At 45.7% G+C, this 14,255-nt stretch overlaps 1 protein-coding gene across 5 annotated transcripts in view; it reads right to left on the bottom strand.

Moving 5' to 3' along the window:
* furina (furin (paired basic amino acid cleaving enzyme) a) overlaps positions 1 to 14,209 on the bottom strand; it is a 44,198-nt gene extending 29,989 nt beyond the window's left edge. Inside the window, exons 1-2 of one of the 5 annotated variants that reach the window (XM_003970061.3) lie at positions 14,072 to 14,209; positions 10,227 to 10,530 (exon numbers count right to left, since the gene is read on the bottom strand). In XM_003970061.3, the coding sequence (XP_003970110.1) occupies positions 10,227 to 10,415 (189 nt within the window). In that variant the 5' untranslated portion in view covers positions 10,416 to 10,530; positions 14,072 to 14,209. The other 4 variants (XM_029846409.1, XM_011610331.2, XM_029846413.1 and 1 more) reach the window with 4 other exon arrangements.
* Positions 14,210 to 14,255: the final 46 nt, after the last annotated feature.

Genomic DNA, 14,255 nt, shown 5'->3' with positions numbered 1-14,255 from the left:
TACGCAAGTGTGAACAGTTTCCACCACGTGTTTGAACAACACTTTAGATGTGACCAAGAATCGGCCGACTTTTCTGGTGAATCTGTCACCATGACTTTTTATTTCAAGTTCAAATGTGCACGTAGATTGGGAGTTGCACAGTCACTTATTACAAGAGCTGTTCTTGATCAACTCTTAAGGTCTGATCAGATTTAACTCCAGCATTAAAATTCTACAATTAGACGTTTACTGTGGGAAACGAATGCATGAAACTTTGTGACACCTGAAGTTACAACAAAGGCTGAAAATGAGTCTTTGATAGACATCGTGCGGTTTCATGCACGCACGAGGAGCGGCATTAATTGTTTTTCTTTTGGAATGCCGTGAAGCTGAGAAATGCTGTCAAATAAAATTAATTACTGCAATGAAAGGACAGGGACCCTTTGAATGAAGCCAGATTTGGATATTCATGTTATTCTAATAGTTTTTCTGGCAAATTTAAAAAAAAAATAAATCAACACTCGGGTCACGTGAGGGAAAATCTGCTGAAAAAGTCCAACACTTTGTTCCTGTGATCCGAAGCCGATTTCTTTATTTACAGGGATTAATGTAGATCAAAAAGATAATTCCCAATTTCCATCGTGGAACTGAACGAACTAGCTTTCCCTGCCGACTCAGTCAGCCAAAGAAGATGCTGAAAGCCGCTGTAACAAAATTATTCATCACCGACAGCAGCACGGTGAATTACAATTTGGATTCCGTCAAAGAATATGAGAATGAAAAGGAGTCGCTGTCTCGTCAAGGAACATTACTCTCCTACGACTTGGAAGCCTTTATTGCAAGTCCCTGTCAAATAAATCTGTGCCGGTCTAGCAAAGAAAGATATCAATCACAAGTATGTTCCCGACGCTGAAAAGACAGTGGATTTCCAAGCTTATGATACGATTCGGATGCAGGATCCATCAACCATCTAAAAGCCCGTCTACCTTCATTACAGTAGAGCATGAGTGAAGGTCTTAGTCAGGAGTGCAGCATAAATGAACCAGCAATAGGATGAATGGTGAAGCTCCATCCAGATCATTTGTTCATGTCCTACAATCTTTGAGGTAAGCTGTTTGGAAAAGGAGAGATTACTTGAGTAAAAGATTACTCATAAATGGAGCCAAATGAAGAGATGCAGCACTGTCATTTTTCCACTTTGATCAATTAAATGCGCTGCTGTTTCTTTCAGTAGCTGCTGACTCTTAAATCTGTGGGAGAATGATGTCATTATAGTGAGTACTGCATGTTTCCAGGGCCTTTTCTTTAGCCTGTGTCCGTCCACGTACTTCCATGTTTGGTTTGTTTGTCTCGGCTCCGTGGAACACTATTCCAAAGAAGAGGAACATTCTTTTCCCAAAAACACTTCAGCATGGTTTAGACCGCAGCAATACGGAAACAGGCTCCAGAGTGGACGGCCTTGCAAACGCCACCGCATCTGTTGTCTTTTAAACGCAAAGCCGTACATAAGCGCCTGGGCAGTCAGCCATCGATGTAAGTTTTTTAGTTTTAGAGTTCAGGGATGGTCGAAAACTTTGGTGCCTGCCATTATAATCGCGAGCTTCTTATACGCATACACATGTCCGGTTCATTACCGCCAACTACTGGCTGGACACGGGTACTACAGCGTGTTGTGGTCTGAGCGGAGATCGTTTTCCAACTGTAGCCGTTTCCATGTGGAACTCTTTTACAGTGTATTCTGGAGCTGTTGTTGTCTAAACAGGTTTCAATGCTCAGGATGACCAAATTGTGTTGCTGCATGCTGCTTACAACACATTGACCCGGAAGCCAAAAGCATGGACTCCAATGCCACGTTTTAAAGGTTGAGCTTTCTATTACCATTGGGAATCAGTAGATATTAAATTATCATTGGCTTGGTAGAATTAACAAAGTTTGCAAACATGTTGCCTCCATGGATGACTGCACCAATGCATGTGTCCGTTTGGTTACTGTACACTGTTAACCACAAAAACGCAGACTGGGAGAGATTATTGAGCAAAGCTGTTGCCAAAACAATAAAGTTGCAGGTTGGGGGTAGCTGGAGTTGAAAAAAAAAAATACAGGGAGGTGAGAAAGTCTTTCATGAGGTTTAAAAAGCAATGTGAGTCCAGGCTGGCTATGGACCGACGCTGAGCCAACTGGTTGATAACAGCTTAACTCGGCACGGCTTGTTATGACCCACTCTAATTGCAGCCTTCCTCGTCTACTTTGTGTCTCGCAAAGTCACGAAATTGTACCTACGTGATCTAGTGGAAACCCAAATGAGTTGGTGGATCCTCACCGAGGGGAATGAGAGCTGCGTTTGCCCGGACTGTTGCCGGGGGATAGGACAGTGGGTCAGCATGTGATCGAAGCACCGGTCACCTTCCCAATGCTGCCATGGCGACCACAGAAATAGTTCTGAGAGATGAGCGCTTCACCAAAGGGAACTCTTCAGCCAATCCTGCACAGTCAGCATTTTGATAATGTGCTCTCCATTCTGTTTACTCTGTAATAAATAAACCAAGGATCTATTATCTTGGGTGATGAGCCTTTGCCAGCTCCAAATGCTGCTTGTTTTTAAAAAGCCATGGCTGATAGAAGCTACGCCTCGTGTCACGATAACTAATATTACAGCAAATGAGCCCAACTCGTGCGGTTGGCAGAATGGAAGCAGGCTTTACAGAGGTCGTGTTTTTGTTAACCTTCATTTAAAAATAACCGGCTTCCCACTGGTCTCTGTTGGAACACATGATGAAAATAACTGGAGAAAAATTCATCATGTGTTTGATTTTTTTTTTTAAGTGAATGTTTATTTAACCACAATACCCAGCCTAAATGTTCATACGGGGTATATTGTGGCTTGAGGATTTTTTTCAGTATCCTTAAAAAGTAAATAAAACCAAAATATTGTTTCTCCCAGCAGCTGACAAAAATGATGGGAAAATAAAGGAACCGTATAGTGTTTCAGTAAAAACACCATGTACACAATAAACAAGATGAGTTCCATCCTTAAAAGCATCCAGAGATTCAATTTGTGACACTTCCAAAGACACGGGGAAAGCGCTGTAACCCGCTGATGCCCAGATTACACTAGCAACAGAATATTCATGAAGACACTCGCCCTCACTGATGCTGCAGATACGATGAACTTCAATCTGAAGCCCGTGCAAACGGTCGGCTCGACGGCTTCATTCAAGTTAAACAAGCGGCTCCCGTTTTCACAAATAACTCTAGACAACATTTAGTCTAAAATTCCATCGGAAATTTGACCCAGACTGTATCAAGAAAACCAGTTTTTCAACGTCGCACGTTTCTGTTTACCTAAACCACATGTAGGACAACGGCATGGCGTGGAATGTGAACATCACAACTCCTGTTACAAGGGGAGTTGTGATGTTCACACAGCTCCACCCTGATGCTGCATTCCTCGCATGGTGCTACACCCCTGTTGTAGCCCCTTAAAGGGGTTTCTCTGAAATACAGCTTATCTGATCTTGATCTGCCATCTCTTTAAATTGCACCAGTAAAAACTGCCCCCCCCCCCCCCCCCAGCCAATAACCCTGGTGGGACCGTGTGCGGGAGGCCAGGTCAGGTGGGACTGACCCAATCTTACTAGGCTCCATGACATCCCACGAAACAAAAGACAAATATGCCAACTCTAAAATGATACGGTTCATTGAACTCCAAGAGGAGCGACTTGTCTAATTCGGTGTAACTTTAATTTTCCACCACTTCCAACTCAACTCCGCGGTCCATCATGTTTTACTTTAATCTTTCTGCTATTTTTATCCATTAAATAACATCTGAGAAGATGTGCTTCTTATGTCTATGAAAACAAGGCAGCTTCTAGTTCCTAGAGTCTCCCAACAACCCTATTGTTGTTCTTTTCAGCAGCGTTAATAGTCGTAAAGTGACAGTTGTTTCCATTTTAGTGCTGACATTCTTCAAATACCAGAGACAGAGGCAGGCAAGGAAGCAAACTCGTACTTAAAAGTTATTTTAAAAGGTGCTTGTCCGTGTATTTCCCCGTCCCCTTGGCACATCTGGCTCTTGTTACGGCCCCCGTGACCCGAGCCTGGCTCTGCTCCATCCCAGCCCCCCCCAGTCCTCAGTGGGAGAGCAGAGTAATGACCGCTGCTGCGGCAGCTCCCAGGACCGCTGGCAACATGGCTGCTGGCTTCCTTTGTTCCAAGCTGGAGATGGCCTCCTGTGGACCAGACATCTTTATATTCCTCTGGACAACAAGTGAGAGCAGAGGCCGGACATTTATACCATTACCAGGTTCTGCCTCATTTATGCGCCCGTCTGCTCGTTGCCAGTCACGACAAACACCTGATGAATCAATTAATGGCGCCCCATCAACATTAACAGCCAGAGTTTATCAACAGTCTTCGTTCTTCTCCATCCACTCGGTCTTTTTACATTTCCCATGCATGTTACGTGCTTGCGTTCTAAACTTTACTCACTTCGGCCACTGCATAAATCGGAGTGCACAGAATCTGAAACGGGCACTTTTTCCACCACCTCGGGCAAGGTTCCAAACGAGTTGAGACAATATGCACCCTGTTGCCTACCACTGCCTAATTACTCCATTTGCTCACTCTGTCAAACACTCAAACGGACGTCCAGGAGTGACGACTTAACAAAACGAGTCTCGTTAATAACCATCTCGTTAAACCTGAGTGTAAAATTGGATCCGACTCACTGAACTCAAAGCAAAACGTCTTGATTTTGAAGTCCTGAATGCGTGGTATCTGCGTGGCGCTGCGCTCCATTTGCCTCTCCGACGTCTACTTTCAACAATGTCCTGACTCTAAAAAGCAGCAGCCTGTCTCAAACCAGTTTCCTGAAATATCCCACATTGCTGGCAAGCCCGAAAAGGTGAAGTGAGCATCATCGTTCCGTCCTGTTGGCGCCGGTGTGTAAATATCGACCGCCGTCATTAACTCATTACTCTGGAGTCTTTCCTGCCACAGACGAGACTCGTTCAAACTGCCAGCAGGATTAAACGGCTGCACTAAACACAGACATGGATTAAACAGCGTGACCGTGCACGTGAATAGAGGGGTTAAATGTGACCACGTACTGTGGGAAAGGTGTTTCAGGTGGTGTGGCAGCACGAGATAAGCTGCTCCAAAGAGCGAGCTCAAGCAGATTAATGTGATTTTTTTTATTTTATTTTACATTTTAAATCAAATATGTGTGTTGAGAAAATATTGGTCTTGAATTATGTGAAGTCAGGTCCCCAAAATCAAAGTTTAGCCAGCCTAATTCAGTCTCCTGCAGATATATTCCCTCCGGTCCTCGAGGGCTGCGGTCCAGCCAGGATTTCTGTCCCACCAGGTAGGCGACGCGTTCCCCTGGGATCCCGTCAAGGACCGGGTCCGGACAGCTCTGCTCTGAACCGAGAGGGGTGAACTGAAGCGCCTGCTGTAAACCAGTACCATTGTTTGCCAACTTGTTTCGCAACTTTTGGTGTAGGAGTGAGTCTAGAGTGACTCAGTGAAGCCGTCCACTCCTTCACGGTTCCACTTTATCGGGATCCAACAACCTTCCATCAAGATTTAGCAGACGGTTCTTCCAGGATCAGCTGGTTTACCGTAGTTTGTCATCTACAGACACGTCCGCAGCTCATGATGTAAAAATTTAGAGAAAGAAAGAAAGAGCGAGCCGAGATGAAGGGAAGCACGAGTTAAAGGGAGGCTGGGAGCAGCACAAAGACCGAACGCACAGCAGCAACCAGCCGTGGGGATTTGAGAGGCGAAACATTCCAAACAAGGCCCCCAATCAACGGTGTTTTTGCAGTGTTTTCATTACTGCACTTGAAAGTAGGACCGTCTCTACAGGGACACGCTGCACTGGCTCCACAGTGGACGTCCCGACGTCTGTCAAAGCCATCGGCTCACACGGCCGCCGAAGGAGGCTGGAGCCGCCGAAGGAGGCTGGAGCCGCCGAAGGAGGCTGGAGCCGCTGAAGAGCGCCGCATCAAAGATGTATGAAGACGCGGCTCAAGTAAAACGGCTTACAAAACACGCTTCAACATAATCAAATATTTACCGCACACAATCTATACAGTGTATCCGCACAACGTATGTGAATGAAGGAGCCGAGAGGCCCTCGGGAGGGGGGCACATCAGCATGGATGAATAGAAAGATTCTGGTTCAACAGATTTAGTTCCCATTCAGGTCTGGGCGAAGTGTAAACTGCACATAGAAGTAACACGGAGGGAAATGTATAAATATTGCAGTACTGTTCTTAAGGCTGCTGAGGGGGATTATGAGAATAAAGGAAGTGTTTTGTTTCTCAATAATAAATTCATGCCTGATCCTAAGGCTGCCTATGCGTATCCATTCCACCACCCATATCATCTCTGATGTATTATACCTTCTATATTAGAATTCATTTCTTTTCGCCGCGTTTTCATCTGCAAATATTAGTCGATTCACAACAAAAATAATTGCTTTTTTCAAAATTAATGAAGTCATGAAAGGTTATTTGAATTTTTCATGTGGGTGTGCTTGCTAGCGTTTAAAATAAAAAAATCCCTGAAGCTTTTTTCTTATCTTTGTGGCATTTGAGCTTAAAAAAGAGTCTGCTGCAGAGAGAAGCTCCACCAATCTGGGCTCCATCTGTAATGAGGCGACACCGAGACCCGACGCATCTTGTTTCTGTTGGCGTGTCTGGATGCAAACCACCGTGAGACAGGAGCACCTATGCATCATTGTCCAAGTCGTGCATCCAAAGTGTTTTCTGAACTGAAATCTCCCATCGTCACTGGGCCAATGATAGCGGAGAAAATGGTTTTCCAACAAATGCCCCCATTTCCTGACAGTTAATTGGCTTAATCCCCAGAGATTAATTAAAGATTCCATACATCTAATGACTGATGCTGCAGTAAAATCCATGATGAAACTGACATATCTGATGCGGGTGTGATGCCACGATGTTAGCATATGTATCAGGCGTCTGTATTATAATAACTAATATTTAAGAATTCAATAACAGCAAAAGTGAAGTGTAAATTAGCATCACATGATGATTTTAGGGTACTCCTCACAGGGAGATTTAATTTGCAGTAGCCTTGAAAATATACAAAAAAAAAAAAAAAAAAAAATCAACCAATCGTGGACAGAGAAGATTAGAAGCCGCCAACACTTCTTCAAATACTGAGAAGTCTCTGGGCCGGATTAAAGCTGAAGCTAGCACTCACTTCCTTGGTCACAAGCTCCTCATGGAGAGTCGTTTCATTGCTCTCGCACAGATCTTAACAAGCCCTCCTTTTGCTCTTTAATGTGGCGCTAAAGAGAATATTAAAACGGCTTCATAAAAGAGTGGAACTTGGATGGCAGACCCAGATCAGGGGGTGCAGCCGGGCCACCTCCCTCACATGTAATGAAGCCAGTTACAGGCGCAGATGCAGGAACAGCTGGTTTATTAACGACAGCGAGTGTTCAAGGCAGGAAGTGACACGTTTCTTGGAACTATTTTATGGTGAAGAGTACTAAAGAAGTGATTCATCAATTTCCTATCAACCTTTTGTAACACCTCTCATTTCACATCTGAAGACGAGAAATTCCTCATATTTTTGACAAACTTTGCACAAAACAAATAGCAATAATGTTAAACATGCAGCCCTGCAAGGTTAAAGAGACAGAGCCACATCCTGAGTAAAGGAACTTAAAGGATCTTCGTAGAAGAGCTGAGAGCCTAAAGCCACAGACGGAAAGACACAATGCTTCAAAACAGCAGTGACCTAAAAATAAAAAGGAACCTTTCAAGCCTTTTCCCAGCGGCGGAGTGCTGCAGATCAAATGGAAAAAAAAAAAAAAGAGGCTGATTTATGGTAGGAACTGTTACAGTTTTTAAATGAAGACTTTAATAATGTGTCCATTTGATCAGTGTCACAGATTACACGAATGATTTGTAGGGTCGACAATATTTCATCCCTCATTATCAAAGCATTTCTTTTTTTAGGAACAGCAATCACTCTGATCCCCTTTCACTATTCCCAATTCAAGACTCGGAATACTGAGGAGGAACAAATGAATCGGACATTAATTATAAGGTCGAACAAGGTTCCTTCAGCTCACTAGAATGTTGAAGGCATGTTAAGGTTACAGGGTGTGGATGCACCAGAAATGTCACCAAGGCTGTAAAACCTGCTGAGGTGCTGCTTTTACTCATTCCAGCAGCCGGATGAACCAGCGGGGCTCAACCTCAGCCACACTACGCTAACACAAATACAGCACAAACCAAAACGTTCCGTAATTAATATTCTGACCTTCTAAATCTTCAAATCTCACGATCAGATGGAGCACAGATGGACTCACTTCCTACCTTCTCGGAACAAAATAAACACATTCTAATATGAATATGCATGGGCTGTTTTAAATGTCGAAAACAGCTTTTCCTCCCCTTGTTCCTTTTTTCGGTGACTTATCTGGTTGATAAACGCTCACATTGGGCTCTGGATTATTGAGTCACAAGGCTCCGTCTCCGGGTCACAACGGGTTTATCTGATCCCCTTTTTGAGCAGGTTATTACAGAATACCTGTACATGGCACCAATCACAAACATCTGGTGCTGCTTAAGACCATGTTTTACAACTAAAAGGACCCCAGCGCCTCGCGTTCATTCATCCATCATCATTAGTGTGACTGCTTGATTAGATAATGTTTTCCCTAAATGCTAAATGTCAGAACCAGATCATTAAGTTAGTTCCTGTCAATCTTTCCTCCTGGGCGCATCAATCGCTTGTTTTTGAGGCCCGTTTCCACAGATGTGCGCACACACTCTGGCCATAGCTAGTTTAAAGATTTAAAGATTACTCGTTAGTGTGCGTGCTGTGATTCAGGACTCTAATACCCCTCTGGGTCATCGCCACGAAACGCAGGATGCAAAATCACCTTTTCAACAGGTACAAATGTACTTTACTGCAATATCTACATTTATTTCTTTACTAAAACATAAAAAAGGTCAAAGCTCACTGCAGAGGCAATTAATTGTGTCTCCTGAAAGTCTGTTCCCCCCCCCGACACACACACCTGGACAGCCAGTCTGCTTTCACTTGACTTTAGTGGACGGACTAGTAGAAGGAACCGTTTTGACCACAGCCACACACTAGAACTCAGACTATTAATGCTTTTTAACCTCCAGATTAGTCCCTCGTCTGCTGACCAAGAGGCCTAAAAGCTACAGCTCCACTGAAGCAGCGCTTTCCTCCACCAACGTCCTGAGATGGGGGGGGGGGGATTCTTAAATGTTGCAGAGCAAAACCAGAGAGAAACATGAGAACAGCACAGGGAAAATATTTATCTGGAGCATCACCCAACTACTTCATGCATGGTAGAAGGATGGAAACGTATTTTAGGTCAATTCAACACCTACAGATTTATGATTTTTCATTTGGGCTCGAGACAAAAAGGCAGATGATTGTAGATCCTTCAGATACAGGCAGACAGCGACGGTATCCGTAGCAATCTGATACACACACTGCAAGATGTAACGTTCTGCTAGGAGACCGTTTGAGTGCAAGCAATTACAATTTTGGCCTTGAGTTTTAGGGGAAAAAAAAAAAAAACACAATATCTGTATTTGTTGATCCTGTTGTATTAATCTTCAAATATTCTAGTGATTTTCACAGAGGTAAATAATGTGCTGGGTGTTGTGTACAAGACTTATTTCATAATCCAGGTCATGCAGGTTTCACCATCCAAAACAGATCAATTAAATATTTCATCACTGCTCTCATGTTATCTCCACGCTGCTCACACACACCACACAAAGTGTTTCCCCCTTACTGAACATGCGTTTGCCTAACAATAGTTCCTCAGCTGGTCAATATCTTCTACCTCTAGAGATCAAGCTGTTAAAGCAGCGCTACAGCACAGTTGTGTGTGGTGTTGACAACAGCTACACAACACTGACGAGGGAATTATTATTAGTCAGTGGAATACGCAGCAGCTTCTTCAGTTTAATGTGTTTAAATATGTGGCGGCCACGTCACAGTAGCACACAAAAGAAAAGAGAATAAGCAAAACCTTTGATCTAACCTAACCTTTAGTCTTTGATGTATGAAAGGCACATTTTCTATAACTGCAGGAACATTCTTGAGTTTAAAACACGCCTGGGTTTATTTTTTTACTATTAAAATCACCCGTTTCACATTAAAACTCCTGGGTCGAGCAGGATGTAACTAAATAAGCAAATAAGCGTAGAACTTACATGTCCATTATTGATGAACCCATGTTTGGTGGCAACTTGGTCGGCGACCTCCGGCCCTCCGGGTATGTGGACAGCCCACGTGTTTGTGTAGAGCTTTTGTCCCACCACTGGTCCCAGCCCAGAAAACAGCAAGACCAGCAGAGGCCCAAGTAGGAGCTCCGGGAGCCTGAGCTTGTGGCCAGAAGCCATGAGTTTCTCCTAGTGCGGCGCAGTCTCCGAGCACGGCGCCTCTCTTACAGGCCGGGGCTGCCCACGGTGCATGCAGGTGCACGGAGAGACAAAGAGAGGGGACGTCACAGCTCACCTGGCGGGGACACAAAAGAACACAGCAGGTGAATACATATCCACAAAAAGAGCCCCGGAGGCTATAAAAAGGTAATAAAAACCACACACGCTTCAGATAATATCAGGGAGGCAAAGACACCTGTTCCACGTCTCAGGATTTGCCCCCTAATAGGGAACAGAAGCCGGAGCTGCCGAACCCTGAGAAGTCAAACAACCTGACGCAGACCTGACCAGAGCGGTTAAATAGACCAGGTGAACCCCAGCCGGGAGGACGCCGGCATCTGATAATCCCGCAGCGCGAGGCCAGGAAGAGCGCTTCCAGTTGAGGTCGGACCCAGAGCAGCAGGTTTTGGCATTTACGCTCTCTTGGGGCTGCAAAGGAAAAATGGTCGGGTGTAGATCACTGGAGGAATGCGGTTGGAAAGCTAGACTACACCCTGGATGCTCCAGGATTATAGCAGAGCCTCACTATGAGGTAAATAAGCCACTGGTGGGCGGAGCTTAAACACCCCTGGCAGCAGCGGCGGCTGCTGGACGGCTGCGCCCGAGACTGGGACGTTCACACGCCAAGCATCCAAGACGTCCAACAGCAGCTCTGTCTGCCATCATCAGGCGCCTTCCCAACAAGCAATTAATAACAGGACAGGTGATACAGAGCTAACGAGAGAGGAAATGCTGAGTGGAAAAAGATGGAGGACGTGAACAGAGGCAGAAGAGCTCGGACGGGGGTGGAACTACTGCCTTCGCCGGGACAATCGCCCTCTAAACTGTTTCTGAGCCAGACCAGTCAGCTGAGCATTTACCGTTCAGGCCATTATCACGAGAAATTACGGCAGAACAGCTGACTGGGCTGTGGCCGGTACAGTCACTGTTGCACTCATGCAACAAGCGCGGCTTTATATTATTCTACAGCAGCTAATAAAACAACCGCTCTTATTTCATACTGCTAAAGGGATGTACTGGAAATACACTGGAGCACATTATTCCACTAACTGGACCTCAAGACGGACATCCGCTTTATCCTCGTTACCTCTGAAAGCTGAAATGTGCCTCGTTTATTGAGCGCTGTGTTTATTTCTCGTCCTAATGTTCACGGAACAAACACGAACAATTTGACGGAGGTTTGTCACAGGGTTAAGACTTTGTTTGGTGTGTGCGCTAATCTACAGGTGGCTGCACCTTTGGGGATCAGGTGGCTTACAGGTCAGAACAGCCACGACTTTATCCGACGGGCAGCTAATCCATTCCAGGCGTTCCAACACGCGATTATTTACTGAGACATTATTAAAAAACAGGGACAGCAGCTGAACTTCTAAACAGGGCCGTCGTTTGTAAAGCGGCAGCACGTCAAGCGTCTTAAGGAAAACGGTTCATAAATCTGGGTTCAGTCACCTCCAAATCCCTCGACTGCCTTTTTAATTCCCTCAACCTGCCAAATTAAGCCTATTTTACAAACGCATAAATGCCAGGCTAAATCACGCGCAAGGATGCACACCCAATATTAATTACATGCTCACTTTCTGAGGCCTTCAGAATAATTAAATATACCCGATAAAAGAAAACAAGCTAAAGTAAATAGAAGAGAGCTCACCCGGGCTGGTGCTGCGTCTGCCGATGCAGGCAAAGAGTTTCAACATGTGTTTGACTTTCAGAGAGACGCTGACTTTTAAGAGCGGCTGATGCTGACGTCGGAGCGTTTGACTCATGTCAGAGGGAAAACCCACAAATGAGTGACCCCCCGCCCCCCCCCTCGCTGTTTTAAAGAGACAAAGGGAAGCCAAACGTGACGCCGTGAGCGGCCCCTTGTTGCCACGGTAAACGCCACCATATGTCACGCAGCGATAAGAGGTTAGGCGATGAAAAAAAAAAAGAGGGTTGATCGTCAAGTGTCATTAAACCTGAAGGATAACACCAGCTGTATTACCCAGCCCAGTCTGTTTACACTTTATTAGTTGAGCTTTCACATTTTCATTATACAGAAATAAAAGCAGAGTCATTTCCTGTCCAACAGCCTCTTTTACCTCTGGCGCTCATTAAATTCCCGTCTCAGTACAGGATGGTTTAAAAGAGTCACTGATTAAAAGGTGTGTTTCTGTGATACACTACAGACGGAGAATAATTAAATAGGCCATGAGAACAAAAGCCACGACGGAGCAGCTGCAGAGTTCTTCACCAACTCACCAGTGGAATCACAAATGTTTAGGGTTCACGAATCCGCCCTCATGGAAAATATGCTCCCGTTGGAATCATGGCAGTAACGCATCCACGTCCTCTAAATCCCATCGCTACAACCTTCGATGCCAAAGGCGTCAGATATCTATAATAACTACACCGTCTTCCCCATAAAGACACCAAACACGTGCACGTTTGCACCGACAAACAAGCCAGCGTTTAACCAGCGTCCTCCACCATGAGCAGTTTATACATTTAAATAATTGGTTAATGAAGTGACCTGCTGTTGCCCCAATTAGTTGCCATGCTCATCCCAGGACATTTGGTTAAATGGTTTTGCTCGGCCATGGTTAAGTGTCTGAATACATGAATAGGAGACTTTGGGTTTTCCTGCAGGGCAAAAAACAAACATGTGCGTGAATTACATGGAGAAATTTCCATATTTTGGGGTGGGGGGGGTAATAATGAGTACAGGACAGACATTCTACTGCAGGCGGGACGCCTCCAGTGGTCTGAAACCCATTTATTTGTACATGATAACAGAACTGACCCTGATTTGCATGGAGACGTGCACGCAGAGCCCAGATGGCAGGGAGGCCCAAACACTCCGATTAGAACCACATCAGCACTTGTGCAGCTTAATAATTAGTGCTGTGCTCACATGGTAAAGTTCGAACCCAAAAGGAATGCCACGGTGCTGGGACGTTCTAGGGATTTGCACCTCCAATAAAGGGAACAGGGAACTCTCTGGAAGCTGCAGAACTTTACGGTCGCGCTTCAGGAACGAGCACAGAAACTTTTTGTTCCCCGGGCCTGCGGGTTCTTTTATGCTGGAGCAGAAGCTAAGAGGTTTAAGTCCGTCAGCTGATACGAAACCACTCACCTCCGTCGAGTCGGTCACAACAACTCGGAGCCATAATTTGTCACGATGGGTCGGGCCGAGTCGATCCGCGGAGGCTCCCCGAGCTTGACAAATATGTCTGAAAGTGTCGGCGGCGATCCTCGCAAACTTGACACCGCTGGAGGCTGACCTGCTCCGTCCCACAGGTGCCTCCCTCTTTCCTGCCTCTCTCCCGGAGCCTACAGAAACATTTCTAGCGTCCACGTCTGACCAACTCTTTAGGCGGAGACCGACACCGAGGACCAGGGCTTCTCGCAAGGGGAGACCGCAGGAATCGGACGCGGCGCATTCGACGTCACCTCGGCGTGTGTGCGAGCGAGACCCCGCTCGGGAGGAGAACCCCCCCCGGATTGACAGGCACCGAGAACGACGAGCCGACACGTCGCGCTGGACCGCGCCGGAGCCCCGGTGGGGAGCGTCGCCCACCACGCAGCCAGAACAAGTAGAGAAAAAAAAAGACAGTAAAGTTAAAAGCGGCTCAACTTACCAGCTTCCTGTTACATCCTGCTCGACCAAGCGTGTTGTTGTCGCTCACCGCGGGGTTAGAACCGACGACAGCACGGCCAGGCGCCTGAAAATTTGATGTAGGGGAATTGCTGGATATAAATAGTCATGATACCCCTCTGGTGTACCGCTGAGTGGTCCGTACAAGCCCCAGGAAATACGTCACA

The sequence above is a fragment of the Takifugu rubripes genome, chromosome 13 (genome assembly GCF_901000725.2).
Source record: "Takifugu rubripes chromosome 13, fTakRub1.2, whole genome shotgun sequence".
Taxonomy (NCBI): domain Eukaryota; kingdom Metazoa; phylum Chordata; class Actinopteri; order Tetraodontiformes; family Tetraodontidae; genus Takifugu; species Takifugu rubripes.
Note: the sequence above shows the minus strand (reverse complement) of the source record. Positions and strands in the feature narration are given on the sequence as shown.